Here is a 21,370-nt window from a genome sequence, read left to right as displayed (position 1 = left end):
TTCACTTGAATACATCCAGGTTTTATTTGCTTAAATAAAGGTAGAATCTTGGTTTTACAATTCCAGTTCTGTAGCAACAGCAACAACCGCAGCAGCAGGAGTGCACACAGGGAGGGGATGGCTGTTGGCATGGAATTCTGCAACAAAATCCTGGCTCCTTTGTGCGCATCATTGATATAAATCAAACCGTTTCAATATACTTTTTAAAATGAATTGTAAAAACACATAAGCCTAATAAAATACTTGGGGTTGGTTTGGTTTTTAAAGTCAATGATCCAATGTGCGTTAGGAATAAAAGACGCTGTGTAACACACTCTGTACATACAGTCTGCACAGCCTGTGTACAATGAGGATCTTGAGCTTCAGCTATCAACATCAACATGCACCCAAGGTACAGCTAACAGCACGCTGTACCCTTGCCTCCTGCACTGCAGCTTGTTCCATCACAGAATCACCAAATCATAGAATGGATTGGGTTGGAAAGGACCTTAAAATCATCCAGTTCCAACCCCCTGCCATAGGCAGGGACATCTCACACAAGACCATGTTGCCCAAGGCTCTGTGTGACCTGGCCTTGAACACTGCCAGGGATGGAGCATTTACCACTTCTTTGGGCAACCCATTCCAGTGCCTCACCACCCTTACAGTAAAGAACTTCTTCCTCATATCCAATCTAAACTTCTCCTGTTTCAATTTGAACCCATCACCCCTTGTCCTAGTGCTACAGTCCCTAATAAAGAGTCTCTCCCCAGCATCCTTGTAGGCCCCCTTCAGATACTGGAAGGCTGCTATGAGGTCTCCACAAAGCCTTCTCTTCTCCAGGCTGAACAGCCCCAACTTTCTCAGCCTGTCTTCATACAGGAGGTGCTCCAGCCCCTGATCATCCTCGTGGCCTCCTCTGGACTTGTTCCAACAGTTCCATGTCCTTTTTATGTAGAGGACACCAGAACTGCACACAATGCTCCAGGTGAGGTCTCACGAGAGCAGAGCAGAGGGGCAGGATCACCTCCTTTGACCTGCTGGTCACGCTCCTTTTGATGCAGCCCAGGATACGGTTGCTTTCTGGGCTGCCAGCGCTTACTGCTTCCAGCTCATGTTCATTTTCTCATCAACCAACACCCCCAAGTCCTTCTCCTCAGGGCTGCTCTGAATCTCTTTTCTGCCCACCTGTAGCTGTGCTTGGGATTGCCTCGACTCAGGTTCAATCTCTGCCCTCTTCCACAGGTGGCCTCACACAGATCCCATGGGAAGCGGCAGTTTCACCTGCGGGGAGCTCCCTCAGTGGCCCCTCTGGCAGGGCCTGAGCGTGTCCCAACCCTGGACCCTGCACAACCAGCTCTGGGGGAACGTGTCTGTTCTGAGATGTAAATCAGAACCACAGGTTACAGAGTAGGGGATCTTGAAGGAAATGTTAGGCAGTGTCAAACTGAAGAAGAATCTAGAAGCCTGGGGAGGTCACACATTGGTAAGTACGTAGTAACAATAACCTTAATATCCTGTAAAAATCTGTTGCACCTACAGAGGCAGAGCCTTCTCTTATACCACCAGAGACCTGCTTTCCAGAGACTGTAAGCACTCCCTATCTATCCCTGTGAATATGAGTGTTCAGCCTATAAAGAAATCAGATCCCCCCAAAGCACTTTGCATTAAAGATTCAGTCCCTTCCACAGATGGCTACCCTGCAGAGAAGGGCAGGATCACCCCGAGCTCCCTCTGAGGAGGGTGCCTGCATGCTCAGTGATGGGGATTAGCTGCCACAAGGCAGCACGAGGGCAGTGCCTGACTCTAAAGCACAGCATCAGTGATGCTGCTCAATTAGAGCTACAGAATTTACCATCCAGTAGCTCATCACAGTGGGAACTGCACTCAGCAGCTAGAGGATATAGACTCAGGGAAGCTCTCCCTGTGGCAGGCTCCTATGTGCTTGTGGGCAAAGTCATAGTTTTGGACAAACGCTTGCACGGGAAGTTGCAAGACATGAGGTTTTAATGGTAAAGACAGCAGTCAGCAAGCATTCATTTCTTTGCTACACAGATAGCTTGGGACTAACACCTAGCAGGGGGCAGGAATCAGGATCAGTGAAGCCTGATGTCCTTTTCTAGAAGGTTCCTTGCCCCCCCATACCACTTTCCAGACACCTTGAACAGAGGTGGAACTGGTGCTGCAGCCATTAACAAAGGCCAGTTAACAAAGTGGACATCCTCTACAAATAAGGTCTGTTATATGAATTACAGATAAAACATACAGGATTCCCTGTGTAAGGAGTAAGGGCCAGCACAAGGCTATGCGTTAACTGTGCTCAGTAGCACCGCACTTGACAACAGGTAACAAAGTGAACAGTTCTAAGTTGCAGCACCCAGATGGGAACATCCGTGCTAAAGCAACTGAAGATGCTGACCCACCAGCTAACAAAGTACAGTGGTCCCAGCCCTGGACACAGAGTGGGTTTAGCAGCCGACCATGCATGACTCTCTCAGCTACCTGCACACCCCAGAGATATCCCACCTCCATCCGCTGTGCTAGAGCGTAACATCTGGGCACAGTGATTACTTGTGACAGAAAACAGCTGAAGTTTCACGCTCCAGATCTCCTGAACTCTTGAGTGACTCTAAACCCTCTGACATGACCCAGCAATGTCCACATCAGTATTTTTCATCCAGGGCTTCAAGGTATGAAAAGCAAGATCCAGTGTTAGGCCTCCACAAGAGACAAGGAAACATATATTAAACAAGAAGCAGTCTCTCCACAAGATAACACTCACACAAGACAGAGCTTGAGGTGTGGAAAAAACAGATCAGGAATAGGCAGCTACGAAGAAGTGATGCTGCCACATTCAAACACAGGTCCATCCCTTCTTCATGTGTTGCTTCACATCAGAGCCGTAACAATTCCCAGGACAAGTCAGTCTCAGGACAAAATGCACTTATCCCAGACAACAGATACACTCATCTCAGCCACTCTGGTATTTGGCATTCTCACAGTTACATGGGCTACAGTCTCTACAGCAGGTTTCATTCAGTATGCTGAGCAGACATTCCTTTGGCAGTAAGGTCATGTACTGGGTCTAGTATTTGTTTGAATTCAGGGCTAAAATACTTCACAGACTGTCTAGGGCACTCTCAGCTGTGTTCTGCAGGCAGTTCTTGGTACAGATCAGATCACTACTGTCTTTAGTGAATTTAAAGGACTTTAACCCAGTCCTTTAAACCTGCTACAACAGGCAGAGATGGAAGCAGGACTACATTCATGTGCTCTTTAACAGCTCCTTCCTGCAGATACATGCTCTGTGCCAAAAAACTCCAGCCAGAACTCGGAGGGTGAGGCTGCAACTCCCGAGTGAGCAAACCACATATTGTCCTTGTGGCCATGCTCCTCAGAGTGCCCCAGAGCTGCCCGTGCCTGTTCCAATCCAGCTGCTGGCTCAAGCGATGTTCCCAAAGCAGCAGCCTCTCCTAACAACAGGAAGACCCTGATTTGGAGCTGGAGTGCAGGTCAATGGTGTGGCCCAGCATGCAGTGCTCCAGCTGCTCCTCCACTGCCAGCACTTGTCGCACAGCCTCCTCAAAGGCCACTGCCACATTGGTGTCATCCTTGGCACTAGTCTCCAGGTACGGATAGTTACCGTTCTCCATGCACCAGGCCTGGGCCTCCTCTGTGCTCACTTGTCTCTCAAGTTTGTCTATCTTGTTGCCCAGGACTACGAATGGAAAGTGTTCAGGGTCCTTCACGTCAGCATAGTAGATAAACTCCTTCTGCCAGTTACTGAGGTTCTCAAAGCTCTGCCTGTCATCCACACTGAAGGTCAGCAGGCAGCAGTCTGCTCCCCTGTAAAAGGGGGTTCGCAGGCTCTTGAATCTCTCCTGTCCCGCAGTGTCCCAAATCTGGAGGGTCACAAAACGTCCATCCACCTCCAGGTCCCGGTTTAGGAACTCCACCCCAATGGTGTGGAAGGCCTGAGAGTCAAACTTGTTGGTGACGTACCGGTTCATGAGGGAACTCTTTCCAACTCCACCATCCCCAAGGAGAATGACCTTTAAGAGCAAGGACTTGCCACTCATTGCAGCAGGACGGAGGGGCGCAGGACCAAGGTAATCTGCAGGTTTCAGAAATGGTACAAAATAGCTGTTTGACTCACAGACTCCGCAGAAATTCACACAGAGGAGCAAAATATGGCATTTCCATCCCCATTTCTGAACGAGTTTTGTATACAGGAGGTAATCTCCCTTATTAGAAAGATTAGAGCTGGGAATTGGACAAGCTTTCAGGGACACAAGTCCTCCATCAGGTCCAAAATGGAAGTAGCAGGTCACTGCAGTAAGTGCAAGGTAAAAGCAACTGTTGAGAGCTTAGTAATAATTACACCACTTTTGGTGAAAACTCTGTATCTGAAAGCTTGTCTAGTTTTTTCCCAACATACCATCACTATTAAGCATTTCTTCTGGCTGTGTTCTCCCAGAAACAGCAAATCCACCAGGGATCACCATCACCAGGCCTTTCTTTCTGTTGTACAGTCACTAGCTGAATAATTTCTCCTATCTGACTTGCTCTACTGGAAGGATGTAAAATACGCACAGGCCTAACATCAATACAAGTCATCAGGCAACCCGCGTCTTAATCACCCCAAGAACGCTGACTCACAAGTGGAGTGGCGCTCGTTTTCTGCACATGATCCCTAGAGCTCACAAGGGGCTTCCGAGGCACAGAGACCCAGCTCCTGTGCTGCTCTTTTCTGGCAATGCTTTTCTGCAGGCCAGTTTGCCAAGGCACAGATGCGAGTTCACAATGACACCACAGATCCCCTAATAAGCAGTTGCAAGAGAAAGGCCAAGTGCCAACCTGTCCTTCCCATCCCAGGGACATTCTGTAAGTGAAGGTAAAGGCCTGATGCTTGTTTGGCTGCTGTCTGTACTGTACCTGCTCTAGAAATACAGCGCTTCTGTCTCTGGGACTGTCCAGGGAACACCTTTCTCCAGCATTAACAGTCACTGAAACACAAATACCAGTCAGCAAGGTTGCCAGAGCTGCGCTTGGTGCACTGCCTTTCAATATGTAACGCTGACCCAGGCTGGAAGAAAACAGCAGAGCTCTAAGAAGCTGGAAGTGCAGTACTGACAGTAAAACAGGCAAGCACAAGGCGCTGAGCACAGTGTTTCTGTTGCCCTAAGTAAACTGGAACACAGCCCATTTTTTACCAGGGCAGAGTCAATGCATTATGGATGCTATACCCAAAATGAGAAAAGGATAAATGGAAAGAGCTCTGGCAGGAGTGCACAGGCTGTGTAACCCGTGTTTCCCCTCAGTCCGGGGATGTTAATAGCTTTGACCTGCTTGGCCTGCTTACCCACATACTCTGGGATCTGAGCTGAGGATTGAACACGTACCTAAATCTGCTAATCAGAAGAATGAGGCACCTGGAAGAGCCTGGTGTGAAAACAGACAGGATGTGGCTTGCTTGCATCTGCTACCAGCATTGCTGCGAAGGGTGTGACACGCAGTGCTGCTCAGTGATGCCACCAGACCAACCTCCAACCGACTGTGACAGGCGCACTGACACCATTCAGATCAATCAGCCCACCTATGCCTTCCCGGCCAAACCCCACTTTCTGCATCAAGCACAGCGGGGGCTGCTCAACTTTGTTTCTGCTCTTCTCGCAGCTCATTCAACCAGCACTTACCACAAAGCTAAACCCAGGAACTTCTGCTTCCAGTTCGCTTCTGCAGAAAGGGCTCTGGTTTCACTTCCCCTGCACACAAACACCCCAAAGCAAGCACTGCTGAACTAACTTGATGGGCCACGGGACACCTGAGAGGCACATGTGCAACCCCATAGTTCTAATCCCATAAGAGACAAGCAGGAACTGCAGCATAACTCCCTGGGGCTGATGGCTTTGTGAAACTGCTCTGAGCAGGTGAGCTGTTCGAAACACTCGCTCTTCCTTTCCCAAGCCCTTGCTGAGGGGGGGTTTAAGCCGGTCCTGCCTCACGTCACCAAAGCCCTTCCTTACAGATGCCATCAGCCCTGACAAGTTACTGTTTAGAGACGCTTCGCTAGCAAGCGACCAGCAGATGTTTTATAACGACTGATGGGTTACACCGGGCTGCTCCAGAGCGTGGCAGGTCAGCAGAGCACCGACAGACATGAGACCCATGACACCGCGCTAACAACGCTGTCCGCAGCCTGCATTCACCGAGAGCCCTTTACAAGCTGCTGCACAGACTAACCTGGACTCGCAGCAGCACCGAGCCCCCTCACGCTGCTCGCCTGCAGATAACCGCAGCGGGCTGCGTGTGTGGGACCTGCCCGCTGAGCCCCGCGCCCCACCACTGCCTCCCAGCTCGGCAGGAGGCGAAACCCTCCGGCGGGCCCAGCCCGAACCGGCTGGGGGGAGCGCAAGGAGAGGGAACCCGACCGAGGAGGAAGCGCAGAGCCCCCATAACCCCGGAGAGGGCACGGGGCGGGGGGGGAAATGGAACCGAGCCCGCCCGAGGGGTGCATGTGTACCGGGCCCGCCCGCACCTACCTCCCTCCGCGACCCGCCGGGCGCCGGTGCCGGCTCGCACCGCGCCTGCGCAGCGCACGCGTCCTGCGGCGGGGCGGGGCCGGGCCGGGCCACACCTCCCATCCCCTCACCTCACCGTACGCCCATGGATACTGTGGGCGCGGTGTCCCAGTCCCCTCAGCGGCTGTGCCCGCGCCGGGACGCACACAGCCCCGGTGTCACCCACCGCAGCGCAGCCCCGGCCCCGCACACCGCTCCTCGTTCGGGAGGGGGTACATAAACAAGTTAATAAATACCCTAATTGGCTTCATCCCGCAGCCCCCGTTAGCGCTGAGGGAGGCAAATGGCCGACAGCTGCCTGAAGGAGTGCGACCCCTGCCCGCCATTGCCACCAGCAGCGGCACAGGAGGGAGGATGTGTTAAAAGGAGGAGGTTTCCGCGGGAGAGCGGAGAGTAGAGATGTTTTACTTGGTTGAAAAGGAAAATAGCGGTGAGGTGTCGTGGGTTCGTCAGCGCAGCCTGCGGCGGAGGGGAGAGGGAAGGGGAGACCAGACCCCCAGTGCAGGGGGCTTGGGGGAGCGGGAGCCAGCTTCCTCCCTGCAGGCATCATCAGCTCTTTACACCGCTGCGTTTCAGAGGGGGATCCCTCTTGCTGGGGGCTGTGTGATGTCCCGGGCAGCTTCCCATGGCAGGAAGAGTGGGGACCCCTCAAGAAGCCCAGGGTGTTTCAGCTCTCTGAACCTGGAACCAGACCCAGGGCCGAGGGGGTGCGCTGCCTCCATCTTTTCCCCTGGAAAAGCAGGAGATGGAATGAGGATTTAAATGAAACCAGGGATTATAGTAATGCCAGCCGTGGTGATCTGTTGGAGGAGATGGGGAACAAGAGAAGCATTGCAGGCTGAGGGGGGAGGCAGCAGAGCAAGAGCCCAGGGGCACAGGGTGATGGCAGCCTGTGACCAGGGGAAGCCGGGGTGTATATGGTGCTCCTTGGGGCACCAGTGGACACACCAGCACCAGTGCAGAAGCTCAGGGTGCTGCTTGTGTAGGCAGCAGACCCGGCTCACAGCACCAACTGGGGCTCCTTCCAAACAAGTCCAGGTCCCTGTGACAGCCCTGCCATTCTGGAGCGAGCCTTTGAGCATGGCACACTTCCCTGCTAGCTCCTGTAGCCAGGCAGCCTTTTAATCCCATTAGTCATCATGACTTATTTATTAGAGATCTAATTCAGTGTGTAAGGATACCAAGGACAGGAGGGGCAAGGCACCCCCTGAGCAAGATAGAGCCACCAGGACAGAGCCTGTTAAGGCAAGATGAGCACAATGCTCTGCAGCAGCACCGTGCCATCTCCTGAACCCCTGGTCCATCCCGGGCAGGGCTGGCGAACACCAAAGCCTCAGGGGATGTTGCCTGCAGACCTTAGGGAGGGCAGCCAAGGATAACGGCTACGGCACCAGCTGAGCCTGATGGTGCTCAAGGGGGCCCCATGTTCCCCTGGGCTGAGCTGCAGGCACCAGAAGGGAAGTGTTGGGGAGTCACCTGGGTGTGCCTGGGCAGGTTTGGCTGCAGGTGGCTGTGCAGCGTGGCTGCCGAGCCGAGCTGGGACACAACCTGTTTGGCATCTGTAGTGGGTGCCCGCTAAGCAACACCAGGTGCCCACCAAGCGGCTCTATCACTCACCCTTCTGGCATGTGGGAGCTCTGCTCAGCAGTAGCCAAACCTCTGGTGTGTTATCAACACCTTACTAGCTACCAACACAAAGCACAGCACTATGAGGGCTGCTAGGGGGGAATTAACTCCATCTCAGCCAGACCCAGTGCCATCTCCATTTCTTGTTCCATGCCATTTGTGTCATGCTCAGGTTTCACGTAATTTAATGCATATATATATATATAATCTAACTTTCCCATTGTATTTAATTCTTACTGCTGAAATCACTTCTTACCAACACTTAGAACTTACACTGCATACTTCAACCATCTTCATACCCAGCATACAGATTTGTACATTCTCTTTACTATCCTCTGTCCTTCATCTGATAGATACTATTCTCCCATTCAGTGGCCTTCCTCCACTCCTCCAAATGTTTGTAAGAACCAGCTCTGACTTGGGCACCAACTGGCAAGATGGGTGCTCAGGACAGGAGAAGCAGTAGATTCAAGTGCTGGGCATCAGCAATGGGTCGGTTGGGTCAGTGTTGCACTTGTTGAGTTCCTTGAGGAGCTCACTCTTCATTGGTTCAGGTATTTCCTGTTACAACATACAACTCACATCACAGATTATGCCCCCCCCCCCAAGGTTAAATCTCCCTGAGGCACACACCAGGTCTCCCCATCCTTCTGCATCACCCAGCATGTACACCCAGGTCCTTGAAAGAAAACAATCCCACAAATGGATTTACCTTTTCCCAAGGGAGGAGCAATTCATACTGCCTTCCCCAGGCACTTCCATATGTGCACTGTGGGGACCTTATCTCCTCCCACTGTATGTAGGGGTTTTGTTTGGGCAAGACCAGGATGGTTAGCAGGTCCTCTGGTGTTAACCAGCCACGTGGCTTTAGCTAAATTTATACCCCAGTGCCTCCATGCCCTGTTGCCCAATGTTCTCAGCATAGTCTTTGACACTCTATTATATCTCTCAATCTTTCCAGAGGCTTGTGGGTGATGTGATAGACCCATTCAATGCTATGTTTCTTAGCCCTGAAATTTATGAGGTTATTTTGGAAATGGCACCCACTGTCTGATTCAGTTCTTTCTGGGGCCGCAGTATTTCATGTTGCCACAGAATTTGCCTTTCAAGGCGTAAGATGTGTTTAGACCTAAGATGGTGTTTGGGCAGTGGTTTACAGACTTGACACACCTTCTCCTTCAGTGGCTTCAATGACTTGTCTTGTGAGACTCCACACAGCAGTTTTCCTCTTCTGATGGTTTCCTACAACACTACAGGAGCCATCAGCAAACAAAGCACAACACCTTCATCTTCTGCTAATTCATTACATGGTGCTGCCTCCTGGGCATGAGCCACATCCCCAGGCAGTGCTCCAAATTCTCTGCCTTCTGGACAGTCCATGATCTCTTCCAGAATGTCCTGGTTTGAGCCCAGCTGGCAACCCAGAACCACGCAGCCGCTCGCTCACACCCACACCCCGCCCTCTTCCACCCCCTGCTCCTGGAGGGATGGGGAGAACCAAAAGAATGTAACTCCCACGGGTTGAGATAAGAGCAGTCCAGTATCTAAGGTATAACACAAACCACTGCTGCTGCCACCAGTAATAATAATGATAAGGGAAATAACGAGGGAAGAGAATACAACCTCTCACCACCCACCAACTGATATCCAGCCCGACCCGAGCAGTGCTCTCACCCTTCCAGGTAACTGCCCCCAGTTTATATAGTGGGCATGACGTGCTGTGGTATGGAATACCTCTTTGGTCAGTTTGGGTCAGGTGTCCTGTCTCTGCTTCCTCCTGGCTTCCCCTCCTCCCTGGCAGAGCATGAGGCTCACAAAGTCCTTGGTCAGAGTAAACATCACTGAGCAGCAACTAAAACCATCGTTGTTATCAGCGCTGTTCCCAGGCTGAAAGTCAAAACCTCAGCCCTGCACCAGCTACTGAGAAGGAGAAAAATGACTGCTACTGCTGAAGCCAGGACACAGTATTCCTGGGTGGCTGAGTTTCCTCAGTGGAGCTCATTGTGTGATCAGCTTACCCCATGTAGCACTGATTGTATGATGTGTAGAAGGGATGTTTCCTTTGAACATCCAGTGTACCATGAGCAATTGTGTTGGCAAGAGAAGATGTGCTTCTCTACCAATAACTTCCAAAGTTGCTTGAACCCTGGCATGTGCTGCTAGTATCTCTTTTTCAGCTGGGGTGTAGTGGGCTTTTGATCCTCAATATCCCTCAGTGGCTCCAAACCCCGAATGATTGACCTTGGGTTTCTCCTGGTGTTTTCTGCTAGAGGCTCCAGGTAAGACCACGCTGCAGTGTGAAGTCCATTTTGCACAGCTGGTCCTGTCTGGACAGGCCCCAAAGCACAAGCCATTTCCTGTTTGATAAACTCAAAGGCTTGTTGTTGCTCAAGGACCCAGTCTAAATAGTTCCTCTTTCAGGTTACTTGGTAGAAAGGACTCACAGGCTGACTGTAACCTTCAATATGCATTCTTCAAAGTCCCACAAGGCCTAGGAAAGCTACTGCTTCCTTCTTGTTAGCTGATGGAGGCACAGTTGCTGTCTTGCTGATCACATCCATAGGGACATGATGACATCCATCCTGCCATTTTATTCCCAAGAAATGAATCTCCTGCACATGTCCCTTGACCTTACTTCTTTTTATGGTGAAACCGCCTTTCAGAAGAACCTGACCTTCACTTTTTCTTGCTCAAGCACTTCTGCCTTGTTGCCCCACATGATGATATTATCAGTGTATTGTAGGTGCTATGGGGCATCACGCTTTTCCAGTGCAGTTTGGGTGAGTCCATGATTTGTACCCATTGACCTCCTTGTGCACTGTTTTTCACCACTGGGACAATTACTGTTTGGAGTTGTTTGTTTTCTAGCACAGTGCTAGAAGATGCTGGTTTGCAGTGGGGTAGGCAAGGCACCCTTCTGTCAGGTGGTGTGTCAGTGTGCCAGGGTTACTTGCTTGTTCAGGTGTAAAGTCCCAGGCTATGAGAGGTGATACCTGCCCATGGCACCTACCCAAACCCTTCCACACACTCTGCACCCAAGGGCTGGCTGCCTCAGGGCACATTTCAGTTTCGCCTCACCCAGATGTTGTCTTCTCTTGCACCAGGACAACACCAGAGTCCACAAACCCTGTAATATGCCATAAGTGATAATTAGCAATAGTAAACAGCTTACATAAGGGTGGGGAAGGACCTTGGGAGCTGCATAATAAACCCACCCACATCAGTGCTGGGTAGGAAAAGGGAGATGTGTTCTCTCGTCCTCTCCACAAGATAGCTCCCTCGGCACAGCAAGGCCACCAATGCCAGGGCAAAGCACACAGCCACTGTTTGTACTAACAGCTCAGCAAGAGATAAGCACTGCAGCCAGCAGACTCCGTGACATGCACAGGAGCTTGCTACTTAGCTTAACACAAAACTGCTGCTGCCTTGTGCCCTGGCTTGGGTGGCAAAAGGGACTGTAGTGGGTTGACCTTGGCTGGACACCATGTGCTCACCAAGCCGCTCCGTCACTCTCCCTCCTCAGCAGGACAGGGAGGGGAGAAAATAAGATGGAGAAGAACTCGTGGGTCAAGATAAAGGCAGTTTAATAAGGCAAAAGCAAAGCTGTGTGCGGAAGCAAAGGAAAACAAAAGATTTATTCCCTACTTCCCACCAGCAGGTGATGTCCAGCCACTTCCCAGGAAGCAGGACTTCAGAAGACAAACATCCTAATAACAAATGTCCTCCCCCGCCACTTTTATCTTTCACTGCTGAGCAGACGTCGTGTAGTATGGAACATCCCCTTGGGTCAGCTGTCCTGGTGACACAGGAGATGCATTGCGGAGGGAGGGCTCCCTGCTGAGCCCCTTGCAGAGGAGCAGGAGGGAGGCACTGTGGAGCTGCTGGGAGGGCTGGTGCTTCCCATGGTGCCCGGGGGGGAAGCCAAGTCCTGGGATCAAGGGCAAAAGAGGAACAGGATTATCTGGGCATGACCTGGTGCTCGTGGGAAGCCTGCAGGGAGCCAGCACCCGTGCAGCGCTGAGGCACAGCAGGACCCTGCCTGCGAGCCCTGGGCACCCACACCGGTTGCTGCAGGGGGATTGGGTTGGAGATGGGGATGTTGCCCAGGAGCCAAGTCGAGGAGTGCCAGGGCAGTGGGGCACTGACTCAGCAAGGTGCTGGGCTCCTGGAGCACCCTGCTCCACCTGTGCTCCACCCTGCAAGTGCCCACTGCCTGGCTCTGACTCCCAGCTCTGGGTGTTACAGCAAACACGGGGAAGCCGGTGCCATAAGGAGCCCTGATACAGCTCGTCCCTGTGGCCAGCTCATGCCCAGATGAACTCATCACACATCCCACACTGCAGCTGGGGCTGGGGCCTCTTCCTTTGTTCCAGCCCCATTCCTGGCCCTGCAGCTGCTTCTCCAAGGCCTGTACAGCAGCTCCAGCCCACAGCACCTGCTCTGAAACACCCCCTAGCATGTGCACCCCCTGAACAGCCTTGGCACCCCTATTTCCCTCAAGCCTGCAGCTCTCAGCAGTGGCTGCCAGGCACCCTGGCACCCAGTTCTTTCCCCCCAGGACCAACGTAGCTGGAGCAAAGCTGGGGAAGGCTTCTCCCATGCATCTCCCTCAGGCTGCCCTGAAGAAGTGCCCTATGCGGTTTTCATGAGCTCACAGGCTGAGGCAGTGAGGAGAGGAACGTGCCCAGGCTGCCAAGCTGCCTCTCCCAGACACAACAGTGCAAGTGGGGGCTTGTTCCAGCTCCACTGCAGCCCCAGGGGTGTTAGGTGCTGAGCTGTGTGCCACTGCTGCAGCCTCTGCCCTCACCCATCCCTACCTCATCCCAGAGCCCCTTGGCTGGCTATGAGGGATGTGTTGAGTGACAGGGTGGCCGGGTAGGTAGCACCATAGGAGGAAGCACCAGCCATCATCTCACCCTGATGCAGGTGCGCAGGCAGGCCGGGGCTGTGGGAAACAGCACGAGGTGTCTGTTGCAACACGCTTATCTGCTGCCCATCGCCCTGTGCTGGTCCTGGGAAGCTGCAGGGGCGGCTGAGAGGCGCCAGCTCCCAGCCTTGCAGCCCTGCTCCAGCACAGGGGCACAGTGGCAGAGCAGGCTTGCTGGCAGCAGTGACACAGGAGGGGGCCAGAGTGGCACATGGCATATCCCCGCTGCCTCTTGGCAAGGGAAGCTGGACCTGCTCCTGCTTCAGGGGTGCCTCTGCGTGGCCTGCAGGTGGATTTTGGGGATGTGGCAAAGGGATGTGTTCCCATGCTGACCCCAAGCTCTTATTCTGCTCAGTGCCCAGCTCATATCCTGCACTGGGGTTTGGATGCATCCCCGCTGCCATCACTGTTTGAGCCCCCACCTTGTCTCCCCTCTGTCTCTCTGGGCGCCATACCCCAGCTGCTGCCTGCGGAGAGGAATAAATCACCAAGTGGGGCTACACATTGGGAGCAGGGGAACAAAATCGCTTTTCATGCCATAATCCTTTGTAATAAAGCACCAGAGGAAGAAAGACGATAAACAATGTCTCCTGTGTGAGCCAGCTGCTTCCCAAAATAAAACACTCCTCTCCGGCATCAGCTGCCCCGGCTTGGCCACAAGTGCGGGCACCGCTGCGCGACACCGGAGCTGCGTTCCCGGTGGGATCAAGCGCTCCTGCAGCTCCCGGCATGGCCCCACAGCCTGTGGGAATCTGCAGAATGCAGCTGGGGGGTCAGAAACGAGCAGTTCAGGAGGGGGCTGCGAGCCTGCGAGGGGCTCAGCACCGCAGGCGCCAGCCACGCACATGCCACTTGGCCGAGGCATGCGACAAAACTGCTCCCACCCGCACCCAGCAAGTGCAGGGAGCACAGGGGGGGGCTTGGTGTGGAGCTACCCGGCTTATTGAGAGCTGGGTGCTGGCGGGAGCCTGCTTCTAGCTGCCGCTCTGGAGGAGAGGGCAGGAAGTGCTCCTGGCGCACCATTACTCAGGCTAAGCCCTTGCTGGCAGGGGGTGAGTAACTCGTGCTGGTAAACCTGACCTCCCGGGCACTCCTTTGAGAGCTGCAGTAACTCCCCTGCTGCTGGGGCAGGTGTTGGGGTGTGCTGAGTGTGGCTCTGCGAGCCAGCACGAGTGATTCCCAGTGCCTGGAGGTGCCTGGCTGGCTCGGCTGCTGCCTTTGCACAGATGAGGCAGGGATGGAGGCTTTCCTGCCCCAGGGCCATGATGGGGTCTCTGGCCACCACAGGATGGGGACAACTTGTGTTTTAAATCCGCCCCATGTCACCAAGTGTCCCCAGGGGATGGCATGATCTACAGTACCACATTGGTGACTTCCCATCAGCTCCATTCCCAAAGGACCCTGGGGAGCTGCTCAGACAACACTTTCATTTCCCCATGTCTCCTCTGCTTTTCTCTTTCACAGCCAAACCTAAACCTATCCCTGTGCCCTCACAGACACACGTATCCTCCCCAACTCCCATCTGAGCTTTCCCCTGGCAGCTCATGCTTGCTGCCCCCTCACCTCCCCTCTCCATCGTTGCCGTTGTGGGATTTGAGCTCTGCCCTTGGCCGTGTGTCTATGGGGAGACCTGGGGGAAAGGCTGAGCCGAATGGTGAAGAGGAGGTGACAGGTTTTCCCTGGGGATACAGGGAGTGGTGGCTGTGGGAGCTGCAGCATAGCCTGGCCACACCGCCTGGCTTTGCCTGCTCCTGTTTGCTCTGGTGATAAGCCTCTCAACGGGGTGTTTGTTTGGGTGCCTGGTGCAGGGCCACAATCACCTCCTGCAACGATGGTCCTCCACACCAGTGTATATGATATGGGGCCGAAGGGTCTCCTGGCTGAGTCAGAGGGGACGGAGCCGCGGTGGGGACAGATGGCAAGCCCTGCTCTGAATTCACCCCATGCTGCTGATCACCAGGTATTTGCCCAAATTCCTGCTGTGTGTGACTCAGCCTCCTCCTCCCTCATCTGCAGCCTGGCCACAGCTCACCACCCAACCCAGGGATGGGAGGAAATTGCCCTGGGAGCAGTGGAATGGGGCCCGGCTGGGGCTAGGGAGAGGCATGGATATTGCCAGGAGGAGCTGACATGTGTAACTTAGCTGGTGTCCAGTGAGGGAAGGTGGCATCAAACCCACCAGGAAGGCCCAGCTTCAGGATGGCATCCTCCAGGCATGGGTAGCTGCAGGAGCCACCGCATTCCTAGGGGATATCAGCCTGGCAGGCATCTCTCCCACACCACTGGCAGACCTGTGCCCATGCGTGCCAGGATGATAAAGGGAAGGTCTAGGGCAGAGAGGGAGGGAAAGTGTTGATCTAAAGGGCTTTTCTTTAATGGCTTTCCCCTTACTGGCTAATCCTCTGCTGGCAGCAGGGACATTTCGGGCACTGGGCTGCAAAGCAGCTTTCTCTTTATCCCCAGACCCGAGCATACAGGGTCTGGGCAATGTGTGCACCCTGTGCACCATGCTGGCAGGGGTGTGAGTGGGAGAAGTGCCTGCACTGATCTCACTTCGAGCAGCCACAGTGAAAAAGCAACCCAAAAGGCTCACTGAGGAGAGATCAGCTCTGGTACTTCATGTTTCCGTCCCAAAAGCTTCACTTGGTTCAGCTCATGCTCTGGCTTTCAGGGACAGGGGGAGGGCTCAGGCTAGCTTCAGCTCTGGGTTTGACCTGACTCACAGATTGGGCACATCAAGTGGCCGAGGGATCGCAAAGACTCTTGCAGGAAGGGAACTGCTGAAGCAGCGAGGAGGTCTTTAACCTTTAGTGGTCTGCAAGCCCTGCCTGTGCTCCCGAGCCAGCTCTTGCTGATGGGACCTCTCCTGACTTCTGCTTTCACAGCAGGGTTCAAAGAGGTCCCCTGCACCCTCCACAGTGAGAGAAACCACCCCAGGCAGTGTCAAGCCCTGCCAGGGTGATGAGGGGGTGCTGCTACCAGAATCCTTGTCCCACGTCCAAGGTAAGGTGTTGTCCTGGGTACATCACCATGCCGAGGGAACACGGCCACCCTGGCACGCACTGAGCTTCCCAGTGCTCACCCCACTGTAACAGCAGCCCCAGCATCACTCCCTGCTGCCCTCACCCCATGGAAAACCCTGCCCCGACAGCACACAAACACCAGCATCTTACCTGCAGCTCCTCTGGTTCTGCTTTTGAAGGGGTGAAGGCACTTGCAGGCACAGGAGCAGTGTTATTCGCAGCCCTTGGCAGGCAGCATGGGTGTAGGCAGATCAGCACCATGTCCAGGCAGGCACAGCAGCCCCGTGCTTGTCTCCAGCTGACCAGGCTCACTAGGGACACAGGCCAGGGCTGTTGGTTGGCAAGCCTGCCTCCACCACCTCCATAAGCAGCCTGCTCAGTGACCCCGCAGGCCAAAGGGGAGGTGAGGAGATGCTGGCAGCACCCAGGGAGCCTCAGCATAGACCTGGAGGCACCATCAGACCTCAGTTCCCCCTTACCTCCTGTGCTGGAGGCAAACTGCAGGACACAGGGATCTCTACTCCTGCAAGACAGGGCTGGGATCAGACCTGAGGGGTCTGCTGCGTGGATCCATCCTTACAAGGGTACAGAAACCTCCTCCAAGGGTGGTGGTTGGCTCAAGGTGGACAGAGACTACCAGGCTGCAGCACCAGGTCCCAGGCCAGCACAGGCACCTCCAGCCATGCAGGCAAGGAGCCAGCTCAACACCACAAGTGACATTTCAGGCAGGGGACTCCAATCTTTTGAAGCAGGAGGCTCAGCCATCAGGTAGGAATGCCCCAAGTTAGCACCTGCTAGAAGATGCACCAAGAAACTGCTGCAATGGTGGGATTACCAATAGAAGAGCAGCCTCAGCCAGCTGAGCCCCCAGCAATGCCCCCAGCTCTGGTCACCAGGAACTGAGCCCTACAGTAACACCTCTAAGGACTCACCCCCGAGGGAACCATCCCATAGAGCCCTTTGAGCAACACCAAACCATGAGCCCTACCACAGCAGCAGGCAGAGACCTTCCCACCCCCCGGGGCAAGCGAAGCTGCAGGCTGAGCAGCTACCAGGGAAGAAGCCAGAAGCCATGGGTAGGCCATTACATTTTTTATTTTATAATAAACTTCTCATTTTTCCCCCAAGGAAGACCAAAAAAACGTGAGTGAGGCTACAGAACACCATCAGTGAAGAGTATGCGAGACAGACCCAGGCCGTGGGCCACAAAGCATCACCCACTCCCCAGGCAGATGGGCTCCATCCACAGGAGCTTCCACAGCCCTTGCTCATCTCCCCACCACATCAGAGCAAGACCAGCGCTGTCAACTGGAGGTGGCTGAGCAGCAGAGATGGACTCGGGTCAGGCTATTGATGGACTGAGAGGGCCACGCTTTGTTCCCCCAACCTGCCATAGCTGCCAGCGAGGTGGGGCAGTGGGTTGGGTGATGCTGCTGCTCCTATACATGTACATGATAGAAATTTAAAAAAAAACACATGATTTAATTCAAAACGAACAAAAAAAGAAAATCAAGTGGTTGCTCTTCCTGCCCGGCCATCTCGCTCTAAGAAGACTTCACACATTCCTTCTCCTGCTCAATAGCTGCAAGAGAAGAGAGGTCCATTAGTCTCTGGGGGGTTTCTCATGGAAGCACCCACTGGAGAAGGCTGCAGAGCAATCCCTCAGGCCGTGGTGCCCAGTTCTACGGTTTAGATGCACGCTCCAAGTCAGACACACACAAGGATGACACCAGGTTGGGCACCCGCCTTCAGCTCTCAGGGAAGCCCTGCCCTGGGGCAACACCTCGATGGCACAGCCCTCTGCATCTGACCGTGCCCTGAGCCTCGCCTCCTGCAAGCGGTTTCCTCCGGGTAAAACCCAACTGCCCCAACCCACCTCCCTCCACCGGCGAGACCAGCACCCCAAGACACGGACCGCACCGGCCAGCGGGTGCCCGCCGCAGCCGCGCCCTGCCCGCCGCCCCTCGCACTCACTCTCCTTGGAGGGCAGCGTGTTCTTCTCCTCCGTGTTGGTTTTCTTCAGCTTCTTCTTGTCGAACTTCTCCACCTCGGACAGGTCTGGCTTGTCGCACATTTTGCCTGCGAGCACCGCACCCCCCGCTCAGCCGCGGGCAGGGGGAGCGGCAGACAAAGGCGGCCCGGCCCCCGCCGCGGACAATAGCGCAGGGCGGGGCGCGCCGCTCCCCCGGCCCCGGGCAGCCCCGCACCGACCGGGCGGGCAGCGGAGCGGCTCCCGGTGCCCGCACCCACCGGGGGGACACCCGCCCGCAGCGCCAGCCGCGCTCCCTGCGGCACCGCCCGCAGCCCCCGCCCAGGGAGCCCCGACCCACGCCAGCCCCGCACGCAGCCCGCCCCCCCCCCCCCCGCCGGTACCCGCACCCCGCAGGACCCGCACCCCCCGGGACGCGCCGCCGGGTCCGAACCTGGTGCGGAGCTGCCGCGTCCCGTCCCGCTGCGTTTCCAGGTGAGGCTGGCGGGCTCGGCGTGGGGCGGTGCCTTATATAGCCCGGCCACCGCCCAGCCTGCCCGCCCGTTGGCTGCCCGCCGCCCGCGCCGCCTGATGGGAACTGTAGTCCGCACATGGCTGCTGCTGCCCCGCGGCGCCCCCGGGAGAACTACAGCTCCCGACGTGCACCGCGGCGGGGGGAGGACAGGGCGGGGGTGCGGCCGGGAGTGTCACCCGCGGTGGGAAGACATGGACAGGGCTCCGCATGGACACCAGCGCCGTATGAGCATCGATCCGTATGGACACAGCTCTCATATAGACACCGCTCCTGCGTGGACACTGATCCATATGGACACAGCTCCTGTATAGAAACCGCTCCTGCGTGGACACTGATCCATATGGACACAGCTCTTATATGACACTGCTCCTGCATGGACACTGATCCATATGGACACAGCTCCTGTATAGAAACCGCTCCCGTATGGACACTGATCCATATGGACACAGCTCCTGTATAGAAACTGCTCCCATATGGACACTGATCCATAGGGACACAGATCCTGTATAGAAACCGCTCCCGTATGGACACTGATCCGTATGGACACAGCTCTCATATAGAAACCGCTCCTGCGTGGACACTGATCCATATGGACACAGTTCCTGTATAGAAACTGCTCCCATATGGACACTGATCCATAGGGACACAGCTCCTGTATAGAAACCGCTCCCGTATGGACACTGATCCATATGGACACAGCTCCTGTATAGAAACCGCTCCCGTATGGACACTGATCCATATGGACACAGCTCCTGTATAGAAACCGCTCCTGCATGGACACTGATCCATAGGGACACAGATCCTGTATAGACACCACTCCCATATGGACACAGCTCCTGTATAGAAACCGCTCCCGTATGGACACTGATCCATATGGACACAGCTCCTGTATAGAAACCGCTCCTGCATGGACACTGATCCATAGGGACACAGATCCTGTATAGAAACTGCTCCCATATGGACACTGATCCATAGGGACACAGCTCCTGTATAGAAACCGCTCCCGTATGGACACTGATCCATATGGACACAGCTCCTGTATAGAAACCGCTCCTGCATGGACACTGATCCATAGGGACACAGATCCTGTATAGACACCACTCCCATATGGACACAGCTCTCATATAGACACTGCTCCTGCATGGACACTGATCCATATGGACACAGCTCCTGTATAGAAACCGCTCCTGCGTGGACACTGATCCATAGGGACACAGATCCTGTATAGACACCACTCCCATATGGACACAGCTCTCATATAGACACCGCTCCTGCATGGACACTGATCCACATGGACACAGCTCCTGTATAGAAACTGCTCCCGTATGGACACTGATCCATATGGACACAGCTCTTATATGACACCGCTCCTGCATGGACACTGATCCATATGGACACAGCTCCTGTATAGAAACCGCTCCTGTATGGACACTGATCCATAGGGACACAGCTCCTGTATAGACATTGTGCCTGCATGGACACTGCTCTGCATGGGCCGCAGCTGCCCTCAGCATCACACCCACCCTTGCTGCTTCCCCACATCTGGGTGCCAGCTGTGAGGAGCAGCAAGGTGATCCCCATAGGATCCCAGGGCACCGTCCCAGCCCCAAACCCTCCCCAGAAGTAGGCGCCCCACATCCATGGGGCTCCAAAGGGATGCACCAGTCCCCCACAGCTCTGGGCTGAAGCAGAACTAGCCTAGGAAAGCAAGCTCTGGGGATAAAAATAGCCCCGTGTTTTCACAGCTGGGGAGATGCTCAGCCTGCGGCTGCACCGGCTCCAGCCACAGTGCTGCCTGTGGAGATCTGGTCTGTATAGCAGCAGTGGGCAAGGAGCAGACCCTGCTGACAGAGGCCTCACTTGGCTGTAGCAAGGCAAGATGGTGCAGAAAGCATGGAACCACCAGCACAGATCAGATGGGCTGGAGTGCAGGTGGGAAAAATACCTTTAGGGTGTAAATGCAGGCAGCCCATGTGTTCCCGTCTGGGCTGGGGAGCAGAAAGGGGGCTGGTGGTCCAGGGGGCACGTCCACACTGGCCACCAGGATGGGGTGTTTGGAAGGTCAGGATCATAGAATCACAGCATGGTTTGGGTTGGGAGGGACCTTAAAGCTCCTCCAGTTCCAACCCCCTGCCACAGGCAGGGACAGCTTCCACTGGAGCAGCTTGCTCCAAGCCCCTGTGTCCAACCTGGCCTTGAACACTGCCAGGGATGGGGCAGCCACAGCTTCTCTGGGCACCCTGGGCCAGCGCCTCAGCACCCTCACAGGGAAGAACTGGGAGGCCTTGCAGTAGGATCCTCCAGGTGCTGAAGGGAATGAGGAGGGAAAACCACCACCAACCCTTCTGCACCATGAGCAGGAACCTGCTGTGAGCACCATGGGTACCGACTGTGCTGCAGCAGCTCCCTTGCCTGCCAGGCTCTGGGGTTCTCTCCAGGCTTATGGGAGATTTTGCAGAGAAAATCCCCAACAAGCCCGAGGAAACACTCGCTTTGTGTTTGAGCTGCACCTTGGGAGTGGGGCAGCAGCGCCAGCACATCTTGGCCTGAGGTGGCCTCTTGTCCTGAGGATACAGGCACCTTCCAGCTCCAGCCAGCAAACAGGCTCTGAATTGAAGAAATGCCAGTGTTGATGCACACAGCAAAGGCAAAGGCCAAGACCTAAGGCCAGTATTAAGCTGTGGCTGCTACTCTGAGAGCAGTCTGAATGGCAAACAACTGCTGGTCCCT

The 21,370-nt window shown here is 54.8% G+C and overlaps 2 protein-coding genes and 1 long non-coding RNA gene across 3 annotated transcripts in view; all 3 read right to left on the bottom strand.

The window, feature by feature from the left end:
* RAB9B (RAB9B, member RAS oncogene family) lies at positions 1-6,613 on the bottom strand. The gene is made up of 2 exons (XM_057429620.1): positions 6,522-6,613; positions 1-4,093 (listed from the first exon to the last, which is right to left on the bottom strand). Exon 2 carries the CDS (start codon positions 4,056-4,058, stop codon positions 3,453-3,455), a length of 606 nt encoding a protein of 201 aa, XP_057285603.1. The 5' UTR covers positions 4,059-4,093; positions 6,522-6,613; the 3' UTR covers positions 1-3,452.
* LOC130610063 (uncharacterized) overlaps positions 1-21,370 on the bottom strand; it is a 138,404-nt gene continuing 117,034 nt past the window's right edge. Inside the window, exon 2 of the long non-coding RNA XR_008974946.1 lies at positions 1-673. This is a non-coding gene — a long non-coding RNA (uncharacterized LOC130610063). The remainder of the gene's footprint in view (positions 674-21,370) is intronic.
* On the bottom strand, positions 17,214-18,661 carry LOC130610061 (thymosin beta-15A homolog). The gene is made up of 3 exons (XM_057429622.1): positions 18,560-18,661; positions 18,111-18,215; positions 17,214-17,718 (listed from the first exon to the last, which is right to left on the bottom strand). Exons 2-3 carry the CDS (start codon positions 18,208-18,210, stop codon positions 17,681-17,683), a joined length of 138 nt encoding a protein of 45 aa, XP_057285605.1. The 5' UTR covers positions 18,211-18,215; positions 18,560-18,661; the 3' UTR covers positions 17,214-17,680.

The sequence above is a fragment of the Pezoporus wallicus genome, unplaced genomic scaffold (genome assembly GCF_028554395.1).
Source record: "Pezoporus wallicus isolate ANWC-B61680 ecotype Strahan unplaced genomic scaffold, APGP_CSIRO_Pwel_v1 contig_14159, whole genome shotgun sequence".
Classification (NCBI taxonomy): domain Eukaryota; kingdom Metazoa; phylum Chordata; class Aves; order Psittaciformes; family Psittacidae; genus Pezoporus; species Pezoporus wallicus.
This window is presented reverse-complemented; position numbering and strand designations above follow the sequence as displayed.

What these genes read in the sequence shown, in the direction of transcription:
- RAB9B (XM_057429620.1), bottom strand. Translation starts at nt 4,058, where the DNA reads ATGAGTGGCAAGTCCTTGCTCTTAAAGGTCATTCTCCTTGGGGATGGT.
- LOC130610061 (XM_057429622.1), bottom strand. Translation starts at nt 18,210, where the DNA reads ATGTGCGACAAGCCAGACCTGTCCGAGGTGGAGAAGTTCGACAAGAAG. An exon ending in CACGCTGCCCTCCAAGGAGA is followed by an intron (nt 17,719 to 18,110) that starts GTGAGTGCGAGG and finishes CTTCTCTTGCAG; the next exon opens with CTATTGAGCAGGAGAAGGAA.